The sequence below is a fragment of the Anastrepha ludens genome, chromosome 6 (genome assembly GCF_028408465.1).
Source record: "Anastrepha ludens isolate Willacy chromosome 6, idAnaLude1.1, whole genome shotgun sequence".
In the NCBI taxonomy this organism is placed as follows: domain Eukaryota; kingdom Metazoa; phylum Arthropoda; class Insecta; order Diptera; family Tephritidae; genus Anastrepha; species Anastrepha ludens.
This window is the reverse complement of record NC_071502.1, coordinates 104,108,328-104,131,437: the sequence shown is the minus strand read 5'-3', so window position 1 is coordinate 104,131,437 and position 23,110 is coordinate 104,108,328. Positions and strand designations below refer to the sequence as shown.

General features: G+C 36.5%; 4 protein-coding genes across 6 annotated transcripts; 2 read left to right on the top strand and 2 right to left on the bottom strand.

The window, feature by feature from the left end:
* Positions 1–9,160: 9,160 nt before the first annotated feature.
* LOC128865965 (39S ribosomal protein L41, mitochondrial) lies at positions 9,161–9,871 on the top strand. Its single transcript, XM_054106411.1, has one exon. It carries the CDS (start codon positions 9,235–9,237, stop codon positions 9,739–9,741), a length of 507 nt encoding a protein of 168 aa, XP_053962386.1. The 5' UTR covers positions 9,161–9,234; the 3' UTR covers positions 9,742–9,871.
* LOC128865964 (uncharacterized) lies at positions 9,731–10,689 on the bottom strand. Its single transcript, XM_054106410.1, has 2 exons — positions 9,947–10,689; positions 9,731–9,882 (listed from the first exon to the last, which is right to left on the bottom strand). The coding sequence occupies exons 1-2, from the start codon at positions 10,679–10,681 to the stop codon at positions 9,802–9,804; spliced, it is 816 nt and encodes a 271-aa protein (XP_053962385.1). The 5' UTR covers positions 10,682–10,689; the 3' UTR covers positions 9,731–9,801.
* Positions 10,690–11,305: 616 nt separating this feature from the next.
* On the top strand, positions 11,306–19,943 carry LOC128868667 (uncharacterized). Of its 3 annotated transcripts, XM_054111007.1 has the most exons (9): positions 11,306–12,350; positions 12,499–12,803; positions 13,057–13,581; positions 13,653–13,743; positions 14,996–15,849; positions 15,916–16,051; positions 17,095–17,198; positions 17,257–17,384; positions 17,464–19,943. In XM_054111007.1, exons 1-9 carry the CDS (start codon positions 11,444–11,446, stop codon positions 18,263–18,265), a joined length of 3,852 nt encoding a protein of 1,283 aa, XP_053966982.1. In that variant the 5' UTR covers positions 11,306–11,443; the 3' UTR covers positions 18,266–19,943. The 3 variants fall into 3 exon arrangements, with proteins under 3 accessions (XP_053966982.1, XP_053966983.1, XP_053966985.1); XM_054111008.1 differs by lacking the exons at positions 15,916–16,051; positions 17,095–17,198; positions 17,257–17,384; positions 17,464–19,943 and having other exon boundaries at positions 11,307–12,350; positions 13,902–15,021; XM_054111010.1 differs by lacking the exons at positions 14,996–15,849; positions 15,916–16,051; positions 17,095–17,198; positions 17,257–17,384; positions 17,464–19,943 and having other exon boundaries at positions 11,307–12,350; positions 13,653–13,748.
* Positions 19,944–20,042: 99 nt separating this feature from the next.
* Positions 20,043–22,346, bottom strand: LOC128868668 (nischarin). The gene is made up of 5 exons (XM_054111011.1): positions 21,840–22,346; positions 21,546–21,779; positions 21,348–21,479; positions 20,495–21,284; positions 20,043–20,423 (listed from the first exon to the last, which is right to left on the bottom strand). The coding sequence occupies exons 1-5, from the start codon at positions 22,047–22,049 to the stop codon at positions 20,266–20,268; spliced, it is 1,524 nt and encodes a 507-aa protein (XP_053966986.1). The 5' UTR covers positions 22,050–22,346; the 3' UTR covers positions 20,043–20,265.
* Positions 22,347–23,110: the final 764 nt, after the last annotated feature.

Sequence of the window (23,110 nt, the reverse complement as noted above, 5' to 3'; positions counted from 1 at the left end):
CAGAAAAATTGCTTCAAAGAATGTAATATCTCGAGAATTAATGATAATTCGCCAAAAATCTGAATTTTTCAGAAGACTGAGGTAGCTTACGTTTAATAAAATATCAGAAAAATTGCTTCAAAGAATGTAATATCTCGAGAATTAATGATAATTCGCCAAAAATCTGAATTTTTCAGAAGACTGAGGTAGCTTACGTTAGGTTTGGCAGCCGCATCGAACATAGAGACAGCGTTGCAACCTAGACCACGAAATGGGTCCGTTGTACGCCTCAAAGGCTGGACTACATTCCATATTGAACCATCATGAGCTTTTGGCAAAGCGTAAAAGCTTGTTGATACACACCCAGGTATAGATTATCCATATTCATTAAGAAATAGGATCTTAAATAATAATTAAAGAAATAATAATTATACTATAATCCTACAGACGTAGGATTAGCCTTGGTCATATTGGCTTAGCAGTTTCACAGGTATTGGCTCTAATCCATCTTTGATTTACAGATCTAATTAGTACGTCCTTAATAAGAAGCTTACAAGTTGTGAGAGGTACCCCCATAAGACTGAGGTAACACTAATTTGAACCATTTTAGGGAGTAAAGCAATAAGCGTTATTTTAGGCCCTGTGGTATTAAGAATCATTGAAAAGAATCTCCACTCCATAATGCGAGTATAATCGCAATAAATCCTTCACTGTGTTAACCCTTTTACTGTATAATGAAGCATAAATGAGAAAAAAATAGTAATAATAATAAGTATTGGGCCATATTGCACTGCGATCTCTATTGTGGTCTATTGTTCTTGACCAGGAGCCTATAATTGAAAGTTTCGAATAAATTTTACCACTTATGCGGGTTTTCCCCCATATTACGAATGGATTTAAAGTCACATCACCTACATACATACATTTGTATGATCCTGATCCAAACTAACACCAAAAGTGTTGAATTGCTAAATATTTAAAAATAAAGGATTTTTATTTGTAGTTTGGGCGCTTTATTTCACAGTTGAGAATAGGAATAGGTTATCGGCTTAGTAAGTAATTCTCACTTCATTAGTTAATTGAGGAAGCAGCCTTCAATTTTGCTTAAATTTTTCATATAATTTTATAAATTATTCTTCATCTGAAGCAGAGTTTTTAAAGCTTTTTTAATTTTAAATTAAATTACATTGATTTTAAGTTACAGTCGCTTGAGGGGTGCGCATAGCCCTTATTAATCCCCCTTAGCTGAAAGTATGCAACATTTTTATGAGTGCACTTGGTGGTGAACGACAAATCAGATGCAAAATGTTTGACTTTTTATTACTTGAGAACGTAGACGTTTGTGTTTTCTAGTGAAAAGTGAAGATATGTGCATATGGTCATAACATGTACATTAGTATATGCACATACACACACATTCATTTGTATGTATAGCAGTGAAATATTCTGTTGTATGGAATATTCTGCTTTAATTTTATTGCAATTGTTTTTTTTTGTGTTTGTTGTTGTTTTTTTTTACTGTGCCTTACTTATTCATTGTTCTAATGTTACTGTTATTGGTTTTTTTGTTAAGTGCACAGAACCAAAAACAAATGCGGTCTATTTCATACGAAGTGAAATAAAAATCGAATCGGCCACGCGCCTTTTACAACGACTCTATTTACGTACAGCTATGAATAAAAAAATAGCAGTGGTGTCTCAGATTAACTTATTTTTTTTTTTAATTCAGAACTTTTCAAACATTTTCATAAGCTGTTCTTCTTTCCTTTTTTTTTGGAAAATGTAACTGAGCTTATAATTAAATCATGTTCAGAATAATATAAAGATTCTTTCAGTGACGCCTAGATGTCAGTAGCGAATAATTCCTAGACGTTACCTTTTTATGTCATCTTTGACGTTTTTCAAGTAGAACAAGGCGTTTAAATTATTGAAACTTATTATGCAAATTATCGATCTTTAGGAGCAACATATCACAAAATTCGTAATATTTTTGGTACAAATAATCTTTTAAATGAGTCGACTATTCAAAGTTTGGTGAATAAATTTCAAGAAAGTGGTTCTATCGAGGATAGAAAGATCAAAACCCGGACGTTGTTAAGTGCCGTATTTTGAGTAAAAATAGTGAGAATCTCAATTTTTACATATTTTATTTTAAAACAACATTTAGGTGCGTATTTTGAAAGACCCGAGACCCTTTATAAAGCACGTATATATGTGTATATATATATATATATATATATATATATAATTGACCCGTACACCGTTTCTGGGTGTTTGGCCGAGCTCCTCCTTCTATTTTTGGCGTGCGTCTTGATGTTGTTCCACAAATAGGACCTACAGTTTCAAGGCGACTCCGAACGGCAGATATTTTTATGGGGAGCTTTTTTCATGGCAGAAATACATTCGGAGGTTTGCCATTGACTGCGGAGGGGCGACCGCTATTAGAAAAATGTTTTTCTTAATTTTGGTGTTTCACCGAGATTCGAACCAACGTTCTCTCTGTGAATTCCGAATGGTAGTCACGCACTAACCCATTCGACTACGGCGGCCGCCGGAAAAATACATGGCTTTATACAAAAAACAAAGTATACAATATAAAAAAAGTATAATATAAAAACTTTAATATATTAATAAATAAATAAATTTTGTTTTGTTTTTTGAAACTTTATCCCATACATTTTTTGGAAATTAAATTAATTAAAAACAAAAAATAAGAACATGCAAAGTATTGCGTTACTAAGTCGAAAAAGAAAAAAGATATAAATTTTTCGGAAAAAAAGAAAGACATAGGTGCACTGTCTCGACTCTGCCGTGTGAGAGTATGTAGGTCGACGGAGATTGTAAGGCTTCACCTTAATGATGCATATATTTACACAAGAAATGGCTGCATGGCTCTGTTCTATCGATTTATTGACGAGAGAGACAGTTGTGATACCTATGAAAAATCATACAGAATTGTTGGCAGCAATTTCAAGACCAATAGGGCCCTGCAACTAGCCGACGGTCAACGTTTGGTCTGGTACTCTCCATAATAAGGTAGATAGATAGCACGGTAAAGTGAGTTTTCAACCGGCCCGAATATTAACGGGATATGGTTCCTTTAAGTGGATGCATACGTCCAAAATTTTTGAAAAATTCTTTTTTCTCGATATTTCGAAAGTATAGTATCTTAAGAATATACTGTGAAATTTTCATGCCCGAAATTCCCAATATTATAGCATCTATAGCGCGTTAACTAGGTAGAGAGCGGTCCGCACGTTCCTGTACCTCAAACATTAAACTCGTTTTTCTCGAAATTACTTTTTCCGGCATGGAGAGAAAGATAAAATAGGTCGCCTATTCACAGTACGTTATCTTTCCCTCGACAAACTGCTAAGATTCATACAAAAATTTGGAAAATTTGCAGGTGTGTAATGAATACCCAAACCATCTGTCTCTACCTATCCTTAAAATCCTCTCTCTTGGCCTTAAATTCAATGTGCAATATTGTGCAGTGACTCAAAAGTTATACGATTTACTTCAGTTTTACACTTTTCACTTTTCAATGCTTTGTGCCACCTTTATAAGAAAAAATTCTCACTGTTTTCTCACTGGAAGAGATACTTATTAAGCGTCACAAATTATCAAAAGCGGCATTCTAAAACTGATATTTTATTGTTCTTCCGAGCGTTAAAGCTATAAAATTTTTGTAGTGGCAACGTTAAATATATCAAAATGCCGCAAAACCTTACAAGGCACATTAAAATTAATTTTATCAAATAGAAAGGGAATGCGGAGCTGGAGACTATATCAATAAGAAAGTGTTTTACATATAAAAAAAATTCCTCTATTACGCAGTGTCGTGAAATTAATCAATTGGCATCGAGACTTATGGGAAGGTAAGGGTTCTGAGAAACATAGGAAGCGCATCACAAACCAGATAAACGCCTTCTGCACAAATTCCAATCGCTTTTTATTGTATTAATAAGGCCTTCAATTGAAATATTTATATTCGCTTTCCTCAAGTGAATTAGTTGCTTATGAAATCTTTGAAGAAGTCAGAGTTTTCGATATTAGTGTTGTTTTTATTATATAAATACACATATGTTTATATGCATTGTAAAACTATCATTGCCAGAAGGCTGCTATTTTCCTTTTCACAACTGTACATACAAACTAAACGTATACATTTGAATACAGATATGTAAGATAAACACACATACACCTATGAATTCGCTTAAACAAACGAGCGTGTGTGGTTATCTATGTAATAAGCGGATAAGCGCGCAAAAATCCGTTTCCACCCAGGCGGAACTCCATGCCAATATTGGCATGACATCAGTCATAACATGTCAGTAAGTAATAAATAGTTGTAAAACATTGCACGCGTTAAACATAAAATATAATAATTGGAGTGAGAGCAAGCAAAAATAGTAAGTGCGGAGCAATGGAATACTAATTCTTTCACGAGCCAAAAGAAGTTGTTTGGTTTGAGAACAGCTGGTAACTATGGTATACAAGTAATTTAGCGGGAGTGCGAGTTCAATTGGGGAGTAATTGGTGTGATTAGTTAAATTGAGCCCTTAATAGTGCAGTATAGAAATAATAGTACAAGCAGTTGAAGAGAAGAAAAATTGAGAAAACAGCTGACGTCTATATTGCAGAAGAATAGAAGGAAATGGGCAGTTAAAAATTCATAGCAGAGCAGTCGGCAATAAAAAATACGAATACGGGTGGTATAAAATATGTACGCGCCTTTTCCATATCTACTTCCTGCTAGCCCAATATCCGATGTCTGACATTTTTGCATCACATATTCTTTTTATCCTTTTGCGATCCATTTATTTATAAATTTAAAAATATTTTATGTTTAAAATTTTTCCGAAAGAATTTGTTCCGTCAAAAACAAAACTCTCAGATTCTTTTTATATTTTTTTGGAAAAAATCAAAAAAAATTTTTTTTTCAAATCTCTCCCGAAAGAATTTTTTTCTGAAAAACAAGCACCTCAGATTTTTTTTTCATCTCTGAAAAACACTTCCCAAAAAAAATTTTTTTCGTCATCTCTGAAAAACACTTCCCTCAATTTGTGTTTCTATTGCTTTCTTATTTAATTTTTTTTTAAACAAAAATTAATAATTCGGCAAGATTTTTTTCTTTTTATCATTTCTGAAAAACATTTTTTTCTGTTTTTTTTTTGTTCTTATTGTTTTTTCTTTCTACAAATTTCTTAGTGGAATTCTCCCCGCAGAACGTTTCTTAACAAGTTATCAATGTACACGAAAAATAAAACCTTGCAGCGAAATAAAAGGCGATACTAGATGTTGTTTTAAAATAAAACATGTGCAAATTTAGATTCTCTCAGGTTTCACTATTTTTATTCGAAATTCGGCTCTTAACAATTATTAGTGAAAAATTACATCCTTTAAATGCCCGTCAAACAGTCGATTCATAAATGCCTGATTGTTGAGAAATTCGAGATATCGATGTTGAAGATTGTTCGGCAACACTTTGGGGTACAGAAGCAATACGCTCAAAGGGATCCTCTTCTATCCTCGACAGAATCAGTTTCTTCAACTTTTTTCAACACCTTTGGAATAGTCGACTCATTCCAACGTTTATTTCCATCAAACAAATCACGAATATGGCGATGTGTTGTTGTAAATGATAGACCCTTTCCATAATAAGTTTCAATACATCTGCCTAAATGACAAATGTCTAATATGACATAAACAAAAGGTACGTAGCCATTTTCATATTCACTACTGACATCTAGGCGTCACTTTTGAAAGACCCTTTACTTATTCACTACGACCCATCTCTTGTATTTTCAGTGAATTTAGTGAGCTCTCTCGCAATCCTCCTCTCTCCAATAGCAAAGTCAACTGGTGCATTCTACACGGCGATGCCCTTCGACACTTCTACCCTCTGAGCTATAAATTTGTCTGACTTGTTCAAGTTTTTCCTATAGGGAATGCTTGAACATTTGTTGATATGTGTATGTACTATAAATGCTTCGCTTTGACTAGGTGTATCTGTATGTGAACCGCGAAAATTGTCCATACATTCAGAAATAAACGTACGATGACTTGGCGAATGCATTTTCTTTCCGTTAAAGATGCATGCATGTACATTCACACATACGTATAGTATATCCATCTATATGTACATATGTGTGGGTATGTTTATGCGGACACGAGTGCAGGCCCGGAAAATGAGCATATGACTAAAAATTGTACTCAGCACATACACACATACCTATGTATGTATATATAATAAATTATTGACCAACAAAAGTTAAGGTCAAAGAAACTATTTGTGAAGGCCAATCAGTTGCAATTAGAGGTGTACCTCTCTTTTGACGGGCAGAATGCGTAATGACAAAGGTACACAAGGATAGCACATATGTATGTACATATGTATGAGTGTATAAATAGGACTAACTGATGGTGTAAGTATTCAAGGACCATGCGAATGTTTACTTATAGGCCAAGAATACTTTTGTGCTTAACTTAAATATACGAGTATACATATGTACATATATATAGATATTTTACTGAATGTTTGTATCTGTTATAAAAAATAAATAGTATATAATATGAGTATATGGTATTAGAATACCACAGTGATCTGAGAGTTCACCATAGTTCATGGATTTCATCTATACTAAAAATGGGGTATAAAAAACTTAAGTTCTTTCAAAATAAGTTTTTTCCATTTCTAACAAAGTCGCATAGAGTTCAAAACAAGGTCCGAACTAAATGAAGACACATTTTCCGAAAAGTCGAGCCTAGTCAAGTTTTTCAGTGGCAGTTGAACTATGCCGAGCTAAACTTACGCGACAAAGCCAATGCTCCATTTACAACAATGCTTTCGTAGTGTATCTCTCCACATGCTCTCTTTGACCTGTCAATCAAGTACTAAGCCGCAATTGACATATTCATTTTGGCAGCCCTAGTATAGCGTAATTATGCAACAATGCAAGAACACGGGTGTGTCAGCTGATACGATTTAACTTATGAGAGCACCACAACTCAATGCGGGATCCCAAAGTAGATATTATTCCCGTACGCAGAAAATGGTTAATGGTGATCAATTCACCAACGTAAGCGTTCGCCCGTATCAGCTGACACGATGAAACTAATGAGAGCCCCATGAAAATGAATTCTCACTACCGTTTCGTTCCGTAGTATCGTAGATCGTTGTTTCATCGTGGCAGCTGATACGGGCGTACGGGCGTACATTTACGTTGGTGAGCGTGAGCACCATAAAAGAGACCGTATTTGGAACGTATTAGATCCTAAGAGTCTTCTTCTTCACACCCGAAACAGCCCCGACTTTTTCTCCGCGTAAAAATGGGTAAAATGTCAAACTACATAGCAACTGTTTACCGAGTGAGAAGCAAAATTTAATGAAAATTTCAAAAAAAAAGTCTGGAAAGATACATACATATATCTATTTTTTTTTTTCTTTTATTAACCTCATTACCTTCATAGCATTTTGAACACGGTTAAAAGTGGCTGCGGAACAATTTATTTCTAACTTTTTATTATAAACTAAATATTTAATAACTAAGAGGTCAAAAAACATTTTGAAAAAGAATGGCCGTGGCTTTTATTTTAAATTAAAAAATAAAAAAAGAACAAAAATAATAATAAATCACCGATTTCCTGTATAACCTTGACACGAAATGTGGTTTATTGCATTTCCGTCCTCCTTGGCATTTTACTCTCTTCAAGAAAAATTATTTTGCTACTCTCTAATTATGGAGTCCAGTTTGACCTGTTAAGGAGACCACTTCAGGTCCATAAGGAAGTGCCAACGGAAAATTTCAAAGCAAAAAAACCCTTTTCACTATAGGGACCGAATTCTAAGGTTTGCGAAGGCATGAGATTTGTTAGATAAAAAACATATGAAAGCCCCAAATTGAAAATAATACCCCTAAATACTTTTTTCTTTCATTTTTTTTTTTTTTTATTTGAAATCATTACTTATTTGAATCTATTCTAGGCTTTGTTGTTATTGTTATTGTAGCAGTTTACCAAGTCCTGAGCCGCGATAAAGTCACCGATTGTCACCATCAATCACATCTAGACCTACATCTCCTACTATCTTCCACTAAATGAGTCGTAACGACTGTCTAATTTCTGTTTTGACTTCGCTCAGTCATGTGGGCAACTTGCTGTCAAATGCTGGCAAAATAGCATCAAGCAAATCGCATCGCTATATTCAAGGTGGATTTCTTATTGGTGACAGCATTCACCCAGCTGAATTTTTCGCCGTAGATATGGCTTACGTCAAAATGATATGCTTTGTTTGTATGTATTGGTATGTTTACATCCGTATTGTATTGTATTTTGACTTGATGCTTGTACCAAAGGCAACAACAAATACATGTAGGGCGAATTTCTTGGTACGAATATAGCCAAGGCGAATTTATTAGTAATAAATCCACCTTGATTCGTACATGCAAATGAAGTGATAAAATGTAAATGGAGTTGTCAGACTACGGAGTGGCAGCTGATGTTATGAGAGCAATTACAAGAAATTCGGCAAGGCAGATATGTTTTAACAGTGAAATTCGCGGAATGTATGGTGATTTCTGTTTTAACAAAGACCTGTTAACATAATTTATAGAAGGTGTAGATGTTGTATAATAGCCTAGGCAGACAGTGGCGTTAATCGGGATTAACGACTTAATTCGGAATTGTGAATGAAAAATAATGAAACTCTTAAAGAGAAGAACAAAATGACTGGAAAAAATAAAAGTGGCCTTCAGGAATGGAATTTTGATAGCAATATCGACAAAGGTAGCAATCAATAAGCAAAATGCGTGGACTTAGCTGGATTAAATGTGCAATAATGTAAAATAACCAGCAAATCAATTTACTCTTCTTCTTTTGTGTTATTTTTTCAATTATGCATTGTGAAACACAAATTTGAAAAAATCTTAAGTTTTAGATACTTAGCTAAGATTTTACTAAAATATAATTCAAGAGACGTTTGTAAAACGTCCCTATGTTTTAATTAGCAGAGGACGTTTGAATTTACGTTATCTGTAATTAGTACGCTTATTCAACAAGAAATATATTATTGCACTTATGTATTTTATTTTAATGCTCTTATTTTCGTATTCATTCATTTAACGTATGGCGACACACTACGTTGTTCCACTTTCACCATTCCACTTACAACGCCAATTATCAGGAACCACTTTATTTATGTTTATCCATGTGTGAGGCACCTAGTTATTTAACCATTTGAGTTTTGTGAAAAACATGCAGAATTGCCAAAAATTCCTTCGAATTGTGCCGCTGATTGGCAACAGCAGCCGAGGTATTGCCACTACAACTCCACTCGAAGGTAAACGTAACTTTCGCAAGTTTCTCGCACCTAATAAGAGAGGCACACGCAGCGTAAAGGAGGCGCAGAAAATACAAGCCAATCCACCCGTTCCTATTGATAAGCGCGGCGTACGGGACACCGGTGTAACCATTGATGGCAGATTTGTAGAGATACCAGAACGTATACCCGAATTAATAGTGCCGGATTTAACCGATTGCAAGCTGAAACCTTACGTCTCATATAAAGCACCGGAAGTGGTACAATCAGAGTTTACCAGCTTGGATTTGTTCAATGCGGTATATTCCAAAAAGATCATTGAAGATTTCAAGGAGAATAAACTGAATGAAGACAATAGTCCAGTTAATCCTTCCCAAGAAGAATTGTTGACCCCTGAAGAGGCACTAATTCGTGCGCGCAAAACCGGTTCAGATATTTTCTAGAGTACCCTTTTATTATTTAATGGAATTTTATTGTGGTACTTATACTAAATTTAATTTAATTTACTCTTGATAATATCTTTGTCGGTAATTATATAATTTGCGCAACCACTTTTCCGCCTTTAGATCAGCGTCGCCAATGAACTGTAAAATGTTAAGAATATTTAAATAAATAATTGTTATTGACCAATATAAAGTTTATCATTACGTTTGGGTGAAATATTTTTTCATCGACATTTTCTTTGCTTGTATCTGTAAGTTTGGGCATCTTAACTGTTTCCGATTCCAAGTCAATTATCACTTTGTCAGCCAGCGGCTTTTTCTCCGGAGCTTCTCTATCGCGTGTGCTGAAAAATGACTTTGGTTGAAAGGCCTCCTCTTCAATGGCATCCAAAGCCTTTTGCACCTGTGCATCAATAGCATCTACTCCTTTGAGTGATGCAACCGCCAGTGTAGCGGAGGCTGCGGTGCGTGAATTCTCCTCCGAACTTGGTGCGCGTGTACTTCTCGCCTGTGACCGCGACTTATGAGAGTTGCGACTACTGCGACTGGTGACAGAATAATTTGAGGAAGATGATGAGCTGCTACTGCTACGACTACGTCTTATATATTTTTTGGATTTCTTTGATTTTTTGCTTTTTTTGGAGCGACTGCTACGGGATTTAGATCTGGATTTGGAACGGTATTTACGCGAATAGTGGCGGTCTCGGTCTCTATCTCTTCCACGGTCGCGGTCGCGGTCACGCTCACGATCACGCTCGCGCTCTCGATCTCTATCCCTCACACGGTCTCGATCACGATCTCGACGTGATGATTTTGATTCAATGTCCCTCATTATAATGTTGAAACTATTTTCCGCCGGTAAAGTGAATTTGATAACAATGATGAAAAAATCGAAACCGAAAAGAAATGGCAACTTCTCCTCCCGGTTTAACCTTGCCATATGATTTTTTTCGGTGGAAACCGTGTCGAATTTGCAGTGTATTTTTTGGCTTATGTGAAGTTTCGACCGATTTGCTACCGCTAGGTTATTTAAGCGGAAATAGCGGCCAAAACACCCGTCAAATTCCGATCAAATATCATAACCCAAACTCATTTCAACCCATCTTCCACAGCATGTTTGTGTTGGGTTCGCATGCATTGTAATGTGTTTATTTACGTGATATTTTCCCTCGTGTTAGTGTATTCTTATAGAAACTTGGCAACAATATTTTGAAGTATGTCGATATCGAGATAATTTAATTTGCTGTCGGTGTCTAAGATTTAGATATAAATAACTCTTAATGCAATTTCTTTATCTCTATTATTTTGAAATAAAATTGCAAAATTAATATAACTTTGATGTTATGTACCATTTCAGAATTGTACAAATTCGCACTTAACAGAACAAATAGTAAAAAACACATTGTGGTTTAAACGCTCAACAAAAATAGTTGCCATTTATCTCTCTTTTGTCTTTAAAAATTCACAAAGAGTCTTTACACAAACAAATTTCTTATGTAATAACTCAATTTTGTACTACACGGAAATCTCTCAAAACAGAAATAAAATCACAAAGTTGGCAACGCCAGCAAAGTAACGCCGCCAGCGCCATTTTCTCAGGGCGAAAAATCTATCAGACGGAAAAAATATTTTAGGGACATTTTTTTAATTAAAAATTTGGATAATTGCATTTTAAGGCGCGTTTAAATTGCTAAATAGAAGAATGCGCGTAACCAAAAGTGATATAAGCTTAGAGTTAGAGTGCTGGGTTGAGGAGTTATCACCAGCGCAATTAGCTGCATACGAAAAAGTTGCCAACGAGCACAATGCAATTAAAAATGCATTGAAATCGGCGCTAACCACCAATGAGGGTCGCGAACTCTTTAATGGGCAAGTATTTCAAGCGTATTCGTTCAAGGGTAAAGTCTTGGCAGAATTGAAAGAGGCAACATTACCACCGAAAAAACCAGCAAAGGTCGACCCGCCTGCCGCGCCAATAGCAAGCACACGCGGTGGGGGACGCAAGCGGCCTTCAAATTTCGTATACTTAGAATCCTCGGATGAAGAAGAGGACGATGTACCATTGGCGAAGCGCATTGCAGTAGCTGCTGGTAAGAAGGGAACAACGCCTGCAGTGGGTGGAGCAACACCAAATGCTACAAAGGGACTTAAAGGTCAAAAGGGCGCACAGCCCCCGCCAGCAGTAGATAAAAGTTCACCCAGTGTAGGGGGTAAAGGAGCAAAAGCGGGTGCTGCTGGCAAAGGTTCAAGTTCAGGTAAAGGAGAAAAGGGAGCAGCGGCGCCTTCTGCACCGCCTGCAAACTTCAAGCCTTCGGAAATTACTTCTGTTGGTGGATTGGTTATTGGCACGGACAACAAAGACGGAAAAGATGGTAAAGACCAAAGTAAAGAAACTAAGCTACAAGGCAAAACATTCCCATCTTTGGTGGTATTGGCCAAACCATGGCTCAAAGTGAAGGATATGTCCAGTACGCGCAGCAAATTGGATTCGAAGGTTAAATTGGTGCTGATGTTGACACCAAACAAATTTACTGAGTGGCTTATACAAGAAGGTTTGCTGAAAGCCGAACAAAAGTGTGCAAATCATCGATCACAGGAGTTGAAATTGGGTGAGTTTAGAACAAAAATCTGTGAGGAAAATAAAATAAAAATAAATTTAATTTCAAAAAAATTCGAAATTTTATTATTTAAAATTCAATAATGAAGAGGTTTGCTTTTTGTATTTAACATTAACTTAATTTTTTTTAACTTTACTAGGTGTCTATTCCGATGCCACAAAGTTTCCTTACACTGGCGGTTATGTTTGGATTAGTGAATGTTGTCCTATGCGTTTTGTTTCCGTTTTCCACGGTTCCATTTTTGAAGGCGCCCCACATCCACCATCGTGCATACTTAAACTTATCTACCATTGGTCTTGTCAGACAAATATACAAAACGTAGTGCAGTGGGTTAAGGTGGACAATGTTTATATTAAAGGTGTGTATACCTGGCTGCGCGCAATTTGCACTTTGGCAGTACATCAGAAATGCAAGAAGTTGGGAGGACCGGAGAGATTTGTAGAGGTGGGTGGTTAATAAATAGTTGTTGTTGTTGTTGTTGTAGCAGCATAAACATTCCCCGTGCATATACGAGGAATACTGCTGAAGTGACAGTCCTTGGCCGGATATAAATCCGGGTCGTTCCGGTTACGTAGAACCGACTGTCGTGGGAACGTTAATAAAGTATTATCTATTGTTTCACATGACTGTGTACGAGTTTTATCGTACTTATTTTTTATACGTTTTATTTTTTATGCTTATTTTTTCACTCTATAAGGTGGGTGTCATTTCATTGGGCACCACATCACAGGATGGCCAACAACGTCAAGTGAAGGTGGAAGTTTTGGGTGTACTTGATTATGCCGAGAAAACCATACGCCTTCGTGCCGTAGAACCGGTATCAGATGCAGATCGCAACTATAAAAAACGATTCCAGACTATACTGGAACCACTGCAGCGTTGGGTACACAAAGACAGCGTAATTTGCATCGATCTAACAGTTGACAAAATGACACTTTATTCAATGGGTTTCAAAAACATTATACAAGCTGCAGCAACTGATAACAGCGCGAAGCATACCAACGCGGCCGTGATGGATTACTTGCGGCGAATTGTGCCACGTATGTTCCAGAATACATTATCTTTGCTTTCGCGACAAATGATACAACAGTTCTTGGATGAATTGGTATGGCGTGAACAATTCGGCACCTACGCCTTGCAAGCCTTCAACAATATAACTGCACATATCGCTGAACAAACACGCATGAATACGAACGAAACCCTAACACAACGTTTATATCAGGTGAGTATTTGCTTGCGCATTGCGCACAGCTCGATTTAAAAGTTCGAAATTGATAACGTTTTGTTTAACAGGTGGCGACGAATCCCTTCAAGGACTGGAGTATATTGCCAGCTAATTATAGAGAGACACCAGCAAATACAACACCAAAACGATTGAAAAAACGTTAGTATAAAATTTAAAACATGCTTGCCATCCTTCTCCATACTTCTACCCTTAATTTGCAGCTAAAGACGTAGCTATACCGTAAAATATATTGAGATTACGTGTTGTTTTACGTTGTACTAATACATAACTTTTATTTTTATTTTCTTCCGTTGCAGCACTCATTTAAAGCCTCATGAAGCAAATCTTTTTAATGCGCTTTTATGTCCTAGTTTTAAATCTTGTGCTTAAAACCTCAGGCCTTTACCTCAACTAGATGCTAAGTACACTCGAAAGAGCAGTATATGTGTTATTTGTCATTACATTTTAAATTTGAATAATCGATAATTGTTGCAGCGCTAACTGTTATAAACATAGAAGTTAAATTCATAAAATATTCTTTTTAGAGTACAAATTTCTTAAATATTTAGAATTAGTCAAACTTTCATAACTTGTGCTGAAAACTTTTAGTGTATAATTGAAGGTTTAATTCCATACAAAAATTTTGTTAAAAGAGAGAATTGCTTTAAATATGCATATAATGCTTTACTTTCTACTTAAATTCACTCTTCTGTTGTACTTGTAAGTTTTCTCCTAATTTGGAAAAAAACCTTCAATATTGTTCACGTTACATTAATTCTGTGTAAAAAATAATGCATATTTATAAACAAAAAGCATAATATCTTATTAATATTTAAGTGTAGCGAAGTTAAATAATGATCATTTGATTTTGAATAAATTTCTTGTTTTATTAAAAACTAAACAAACAAGACAAGCTTTTCTATTTTCATTTTTGGTGCATTTATTGTTGGATTTAAAAGTTGTGATTGTTAAGAATTTGCCCAAAAAACAAAACAAAAAAAATCCATTGTGGTATTATGCTTTTTGTATGCGATTTGATCGCGATAGCTAGGAGTTGGACAGCTGTTGAGTTGTAATGGTAAAACAAATTTATGAGAATTGAGTTTAGGGCCCATAAATAGGGAAAATTGGTAGGATAGCCTGCAATTTTGAAAAAAAAAAAAAAAATAATTACCCAACGTAGTAGCGCTTGTAGAAGATAAATGGGGATTTGCTTCTAATTTGTTGAGTTCTTTATATTTGAAACTAACAAAGTCTGCCGCTGACTTAACATATCTGCTCTTTCGATCAGCATCCCAGTTCTTTATTAACCCCTTCAAATACTTTGCAATTTTCCATATTTTTTTTCTTCGCTTGCCCATATTTTCTTCAAGTTTTTAACGCACTATTTCAAATTTCATCACCTTTACAGCAATCAATGAAGCCGACTATGGCCAGCCAGAAAAAATCAATTTGAAGAGTATTAAAAAAGAGAAGCCGGATACATCAAAGCATGACACCTCTTCATCTACATCGACACCAGTTACAGGTCGCCGTGGCCGTCACGCAGCTGCGCCTGTAGAAAATAACCACAAACCCGAGCCGAAGAAGTCTACAACGAAAGCTAGCAGCTCGACAAGCAAAGCACCACCGCCACCTACAAAGGGCTCGGCTGCGAAGCATCATACGGCCAGCGCCAAACAAGAACCCAGCTCCAGTAAGAAGATAATTGTTGAGGCCAAGGTGAAGAAGGAGAAGGATGTTGATGATGACCTAAAAGGTCTTGAGGAGTTGTACTATGGCATACGTAATGGTTTGGATATAAATTTTGAGAGTTTCCCTTACAAGAATGCATCCGGTGTTGTGGTGGAGGCAGCCACTGTAGAATGTCCTATTTGCGATATCAACGATTCGTTTGATTCCAATGAAAAGTTGCAAACACATTTGGTGTCACATATCATCGTGGACAAGGATCATCAATTCCAATGTCTTTTCTGTCTTGATAAGCATCCAAGTGAAACTGTGCTCTCCAAGCACAATCAAATTATGCATCCACTCGAAACAAAGGCAGCCTCGTCGGCTTCGTATCACTGCTTGATTTGTCAGCAACGCTTTAATTCGTTGCATCATTTAACGGTGCATTTGCAGAAGATGCACAATATGCTGGAGTTGCCATATGTCTGTCAGGCTTGCAACTATCGCTCGTCCTCGCATCGTGATGCTGTTCGTCATTTCTACGATGATCACAAAAATCAAAATTTCTTGCAGTGTCCATTCTGTTTGGATGTGAGTGAAATAAGAGAGGAAGAATTAATAATTTTTGTATTGTACTCTTTTTATTTTTGTTTTTAGATTTTCCGCTTCTCTTACAAGGGTCGCATCAGCGTTTCAAATATTGAAAACTATTATATGCATCTGCGTGCCCATATCGGCAAAAGGGATTCTCAGCTGCGTTGTCAGAAATGTGCGCTTAGCTTCACCGAAAAAGGTAAGTGGCTGGCATTGAACTTTACGGAAGACTTCTTTTACTGCTTTTGAGATCTTTAGTAGCACGACAATATTTTTCGAGTACTTTGAAGCCAAATATATGGCATCAGTCTGTGTACAGTAACTAAGATGCAGAGAAAATACTAAACGCAGGAATATCTCGCCATTTTCAAGTAATAGACAAGCTGACTACTCGGATATGGTCGAGTAAGTCGAGAGTTTTGCGACTCGCCTCAAAAAATACATCAAAAACTTATTTCTCTAAGGCAACCCCATTAACCCCTTGCCGTGCCATTTAGCTCGACGAAACTCGGGGCCAATTGTTACGCGTCGACGCGTGGTAAACAGATCAGAATAATATAAACTACTTTGTTGCAGCAATTATGAGACTGGTGACTAACTCTGGTGGCGTACAGATAGAAATTAAAATTCAATTACGACCCTCGTGATGTTTATGTTTAATCCGACGATCTATTCACGAGCCTGACTCGTCATATTCATGTTTGGGTACAAATTTTTATGACGAGTCAGACTCGTGAAAGCACGGCAAGGGGTTAATAAGACCGCTTCTACGTTACCGGAACGACCCGGATTTATATCCAGCCAAGTACTGTCACTCCAGCAGCATTCCCAGTACATATATGGCGAATGTGTATGCTTAGTTTGTTGCAGCGACAAAAGATACTTGGGTTTATGCTTCCGGTGTAGTCGCGGCATATATCCATATCCGGCTAAAAAATCTTGTTATACTTAGATGCCAAACCAAAATATAAAAACAAAAAATATTCACATGGCAGACGGTTCTACGTTACCGGAATGACTCGGGTTTTTCCCGACCAAGGGCTGCCGCCCCAGTATATTATACTATCCCTGTCTAGTGTACCGTGCCCCATAAAAACAAAAATGTACAGTTCTCCATACTGCTAACAAACCGCAGCTAGAAAGTTTTCCACACGAAACAACAATTGAAATATAAACTTTATGCTCTTTGCCACCTGATTTTTCTATTTTGATTAATTTTGTCTATTCTTTCTATGGTTCCAGGTGCATTGAAACAGCATTCTGCCAATCAGCATATAAGTCTCCTGAAGAGCACTCAAAAGATTCAGCCGCTGTTAGCCAATTCTATGCTGATTGCCCCACCCAAGGTACAAAGTCTTCAAACACCATAGTCACAGAGCTTTATATTCTTTTTCTATTTTATAGATACGCAGTCATCATCGCGAGCCATTGCCCTATACTGTCGTTTCGAAACTCGGCGAGTTTTATGCTTTTATTGATGGTTCCATTTGCGCCGAATGCAACTCTGAAATTCTAAACGAAGATCACTTCAGGTAAGTTCCGAATTCCGACGCAAATTTGAATAGTTTTTAAATGTTAAAATATTGTATTTTATTATTTTGTTTGTTTCAGTGGTATTTTGAAATGTAATAAATGCAATTATAAGTCCTGTTGCGAACGTGCCGTCTTTGAGCATGCCGCAGAGTGTAGCGGCGGCAGTGGCGCACGCGAAGTCATGGAGCTCCCGTTGCCAAATGAAATGCATTGTATTTGTGGCTTTTCCACATCCATTGGCAATAAGATGGCGCATCATTTGGCCACGTGTGGTCAAAAATCGGCCTATGTCTCTGTAGAAGCCGCACAGGAGAATACAGTCAAACGCAATATGCTGGACATGTTGGGCTTAGTGCGACGCGACGGCGAATCTGGCGCCGAAGGTGAGGAGCAGAGTGGGGAGCCGGCAACTACTTCGAATGAAGCTGTCACAGCAGCGGCTGATGCCACTGAGCTACAACAGTCAGATGCACCGCAAGTCAGCGATTCGGCCGCACCTATACAGTTTGGCGAAATGGAGGCCACGCCAGTGTTGGACAGCAACAGTGTGCAGCAGGAGCAGTCAACGGGTCTGGACGACACTAATGTCGTCGAACAGCAAACAACAGCCGCCTATAGCAGTCACATTGTGGATAGTGGCGATGTGCAAGCGGCACAATATCACATCGGCTTCGGGCAACCAGAACAGCAGCATGCGCTCAACACATCCGATATTGATATGCCGCTAATTGGTGAGTTGGCCGATCCCAATCCACCAATCACACCACAATTTATAGGTGAGGTGCATACACCAATGTTTGATGCGGTTGCTGCTGCCGAGCAACAGCACTATCATCAAATGATGCAACAGCAACAGCACCATCATCAACAACAGCAATGAAAACGAATAAAGCAGCGACAACGCGACTACACGTTGCCGTGGCAAAGTTATTGAGTAGCGCAAAATGCAAAATGAATTGAATTAGAGAACAGATATAGATATGGTTGGCGAAAAGTATAGGCGTCTTAAGAGAGATAGAGAGAGCAGATTGAATTTAATAGGGGTATTCACACAGGCTGCTATCAGAAATTTATATCCAACCAATGGTTATAAAAAAAGTGCGGCGAAAAAACAGTTCGGTATGTGTTTTATACGAAAGCAAAACAACAGCAACATGAAAATTACTGTTAAATGTTACACATTTTTCTTTTAACTGTTAATGGGTTTATAATATTGCGGAATTACGCAAAAAAATATCGAAATGTGAAATTAAAATTTTTGCGGACGAATCAAAATTTGCGTATTAACCCTTGAAGTGTTGAATACGATAATCAATTTTTATTAAGTAATTTTAAAATAGATGAGATGCTTAAAGCAAAGTTGCACGGCTAAAATTTGTAATGAAAAAAGTTAGTGTTTTTAAGTTATACAAAAATTCACAAGTTTAAAAACAGAAAATTTAAGAAAAAATTTGAGCTATTCACAAAACTCCAACACTTGCTGCTTAGTATTATAAAGTATGAGCAAAATTGTATAAAAATATTAGATATTTTTCTTTTATTTCGAACGAAATTTTTAATCACATGCTGGATTGAGCAGCTACGAGCTTAGTGAATACCTATACATTTACAGTAAAGTGATATAACATGAAAGTGAAATGTGCGGAGAAAAATAGGAATATCTATTTGTAGAAGATTTGGAAATTTGTTTTTGCGAGAATATTCGGAAATTTTACCTAAATATTGTTTTTTCTACCAACTTTTTAAGTAACGTACACTTTTTACCATTTTGTTTTAATGTGCTCAATCACTTAAGAATATTTCTATACCGTAAAAGATACATTTTGATTCGATAAAACTGATCAAAATGTAGACACAAAGGAAACATGCGTAACAGTTTCCTATATCGTTCGACTGTGAATACCCCTATTTGGCTCAGCGTTGTCTCGTAAGTGCTTTTTTTTTTCTTAAGTAAAAATGACATTTAATACTTGATACTAAACACGAACCATTGTAAACAAAATTGATGTTTTTTTTTTTGTTTTAGTTTTCTTCAAATACCGCACAGACTACTAGAATTAGCTAACACATTAAAGTTTTTATTTTATTTAAATAAGCCAGAAATCGATTAAGGCAAATTAAACAAAAAGTAATAATATACATACAAATATAAGGACTAAGTAGCTCCCGACATAAAATATTAATAAATTTTTAGAGTCAGAAAAAATAAAACAGTAATTACATAAATATTACATATAGGAATATATACATATGGAAAAACTATACACGCGTATGTACATATAAAGGCGTACGCCCATATTATAAATTGGATAACGGCTTTGCAAATTATATTTGATAAAAATTATAAACCAAATTTAACTGTATGTCTGTGTATATATTATACTAGAATTGTGGCGCTTTGATTTTCACTTTTATTTCGAAGCATCTAACGAGATATTGTAAAACGCATGTGCCCGAGTGCCCATTAGTTGAAGGTGCAATTTAGTTAACTAACTTACGCGCAAACTCAAACTTTAATTTGTTCTTTAATATTTGAATAAATTTGGTAAAATAACTAATACTTTTTTTTTAATTACTGTGCAAGAAATAATTTAGTGAATAATTATGGTAATTATATATTGGTAAGGAATAGTGTGATGATAATATTGCACAGAGATATGAGTTGTAACGAAAAACAAGGGGAATGTATCGTACAGGAAGAACAAAACGATTTGATTTAAAAATATTCCACATTTTCTCAACTTATGGTACACCTTTAAAAGCAGTTGTCCCAGCTATTGCTTTCACCTTTCTTTTAGTGTTCATCATAAGCGTAGTCTACTTTGAGGTGTTCTATGCAGTTTGGCGTTTTCTAATTTGGCACCGTACCTGTGATGCTTTCTAACGCTGCTCATTGCGACTCATTTGACGCATTTTCGATGTATGCAACGCCGATAGCACTAAGGCTGTGTCGAGCTCCTTTGGTGTGCCTCGTTCGCTATCTAGTGAAATCTCCGCGGCGCGTTCGTGGAAGCGCGCCAAAACGCGTGACCGATAATCTAGAATAAAACAATTCATTCATTCATTCATTTTATCATAGTTGATTTCAAGCCAGATATCAAGTACTCACCCACACTGCCCGCTAGTGGATTGCCAGTTAAACGCAATGTCTCCAATATCGGTAGACGCGCCACATTATCCACCTCTTCGAGATCGTCAATGAGATTGCAACTTAAATCCAAATTAACTAAAGACAACAACTTGCGCAGGCCACTCAACTTTTTCAACCGATTCTGCGCTAGATTCAATGTGACCAAATTACCCAATTCTAAATGCCAATCAATGCACTCAGCTATGAGGTTTACCGACAACGATAACGTCTGCAGCTGTGATAATTCGGCGAGACTTTGTACGGTACGTATACGATTCTGATCCAGCACTAGTGTGTGCAGTTGAGGTGCTGTACGTACGCTGGCATCAATTTGTGTTAGTAGATTACCTGTCAAATCCAGTTCGGCAAGGTTGCTCCAATTTGTTCTCGCGTTTGGTAAACCACTTGATATGGGCGCATCAGCAGAGCTGCTGGTCGAGGTCGATTGCGCTGCTGCAGAGCTATTCGATGTACAAGAAACAGCATCAGAAGCAGACATTGCGGCTGCTACAACGGTATCTCTATGTATGTTGTCGCACATAAGTATTTGATTTATGTGTGTCATCGTGGTACTGTGCACACAAATAGTTTGCATTGTTGGTTTCAGTATCGCAATATCTACTATATTCTCGGTGGAAAGCCCATGGAATTTGAGTGTCTTAACGTTACGGAATGCATTAAGTGTAAAGCGAAGATTCTTGGGTATAATATTGCTACGCCCGATAGGCACATCGACCGTGTTGTAGTCGTTGTTAAAGGACGTGTTGTCCTGCCGCCAAAAGTTAAATTAATATTACCACTTCCCTTAAGTTATAGAAGAAATCTAGTTTACCTTCACCGGCGTCACGATTAGTACCTCCAATTGCGTACAGAAGTCCAGGACATGCGAAAAGTCAAACTTTCCACGGTGTTCAATATTCTCGGGTGGACAAGGCAGGCATAAACGCTCGCTTATCGCATAGACCTGATGTAAGAATGCTTGCATTTAATACATGTTTATTTACACTTCTCGGTCAGATCTTCAACATACCTCTAATGCAGAGAAATTAAATTCTTTTTTTGAGCTTAATAGCGTGCTCCCAGATTCATTGAACAATTTCGCTAAGTCCTGTAGTAGGTAAATAATGTCGTATTTATTAAAATCTAAAAATTCTGCCAACACGCGAGGCAATTGGATGCGAAAGAATACAAGTAGTTCCTCTAAATACTTTTCCAGCTGTTCTCGTCGTTGCTCAAGAAAAGCGGGGTTTTTGTTGCCCACCAGCTAAAAAACGCAAATGCAGTTTTAAATCAATTTTAATTTCTTTTAAATTCAGGCGTTTACCTTTTTCGGTGGAAGTAGCTTTTTTGAGATGGCTATTTCATCTACCAACTTCTCATGGAGCTGCGCAAAGTCACGATAACGTCGTTCAACCAACCACTCCACTTGGTGTACACGCACTTTGATGTCATAATAGACGACACCAGTAGAAGATTCAATATACTTTGGAATTGTTACACGCGTGTCAGAGTTTTGACGAAAGTAACAGGACATATTGAAATTTAAACGTTTACACTTTAATATATTTAAATAAAATTTGTTTCTTCAGCTACTAACTAAGCAGAACCCGTTCTACATGCAAATATCACTTAATACGCGGCCGTTTAATTAATCATCCTAATAGGCACTTAAAACTTGTTAAACACATATAGTGGGAATTTATGTACACAAATGACACTGATTAATTAAATTACACTTTCTTTTTATTGCACGAATGCAAAATAATGTCAGCCAGATTTTCAATGTAAACCACCAGCTGTTCATCAAGAGCCATAAAACTTGCTAGGCCTCTCAAACTGTGTAATCAAACTGACATATTGAGAAATATATGTAAATATGGTAACATTTAAACAAATGTGGGAACTGGCCTGCTCGAGCGAAAAGCGAACAATATAATAATACGTTCATATAAAAGTTGATGATCTACTTTTTCGTGCTTAACTCCCAATCCGTAATTAAAAAACGAGATTTCCCATACAAAATTTCTCTCCGAAAATCTGAGATTATAAAAAAGTCCTATAATAACCATATTTTTTGACAACAACCTTGTGTTTTCTGCGTAATAGATCATTATTTTTACGTGTGTAAAGAAAAACGTCAAAGGAATAAATAAAATGGATGCCGGCAAAGAAAACAGGTTTGTACGAGTAGACATAATTCTAATAAAATGCCTGTGAGGTATTATTACGCATTCATATAACAGAAAAAAGCGTGTGCCCTCTTATTACCTATTATAAAATATAATATCGAATTTCGAATGCGTATTGCTGCCATAATTTTTGAAACCTCAGTAAACGTCGTTTATGGACTTCCTCCAACTGTTTATTAATAACTGCCAAATGCGCAATAAAAATAGGTATTCCTTCTCCTTGTCTTTTCTTCATATCGTTAATAATAATTAAACAAACCAAAAACACCGAAATATTCCACCAAAATAATTTCCATGAAGAAAAACCTTTCACAACAGTATTTACAGCTGATTGTCAATTTTGCAGGTAATCTGCCATATGTTAACGGGTAGGTCAATTTTGTGGATTTATTAATGCATATGTGAA

Bases quoted from the DNA above. Each gene is read 5' to 3' on its own strand.
- LOC128868667 (XM_054111007.1), top strand. From the start codon at position 11,444: ATGCGCGTAACCAAAAGTGATATAAGCTTAGAGTTAGAGTGCTGGGTT. The intron at 13,582-13,652 runs GTGAGTATTTGC...TTTGTTTAACAG, and splicing joins TAACACAACGTTTATATCAG to GTGGCGACGAATCCCTTCAA. The intron at 17,199-17,256 runs GTACAAAGTCTT...TCTATTTTATAG, and splicing joins TGCTGATTGCCCCACCCAAG to ATACGCAGTCATCATCGCGA.
- LOC128868668 (XM_054111011.1), bottom strand. From the start codon at position 22,049: ATGTCCTGTTACTTTCGTCAAAACTCTGACACGCGTGTAACAATTCCA. The intron at 21,285-21,347 runs GTAAACTAGATT...TTTTGGCGGCAG, and splicing joins TAATCGTGACGCCGGTGAAG to GACAACACGTCCTTTAACAA. The intron at 20,424-20,494 runs GTGAGTACTTGA...GTTTTATTCTAG, and splicing joins TCCACTAGCGGGCAGTGTGG to ATTATCGGTCACGCGTTTTG.
- LOC128865964 (XM_054106410.1), bottom strand. From the start codon at position 10,681: ATGGCAAGGTTAAACCGGGAGGAGAAGTTGCCATTTCTTTTCGGTTTC. The intron at 9,883-9,946 runs GTAATGATAAAC...AACATTTTACAG, and splicing joins AAAAAATATTTCACCCAAAC to TTCATTGGCGACGCTGATCT.
- LOC128865965 (XM_054106411.1), top strand. From the start codon at position 9,235: ATGCAGAATTGCCAAAAATTCCTTCGAATTGTGCCGCTGATTGGCAAC.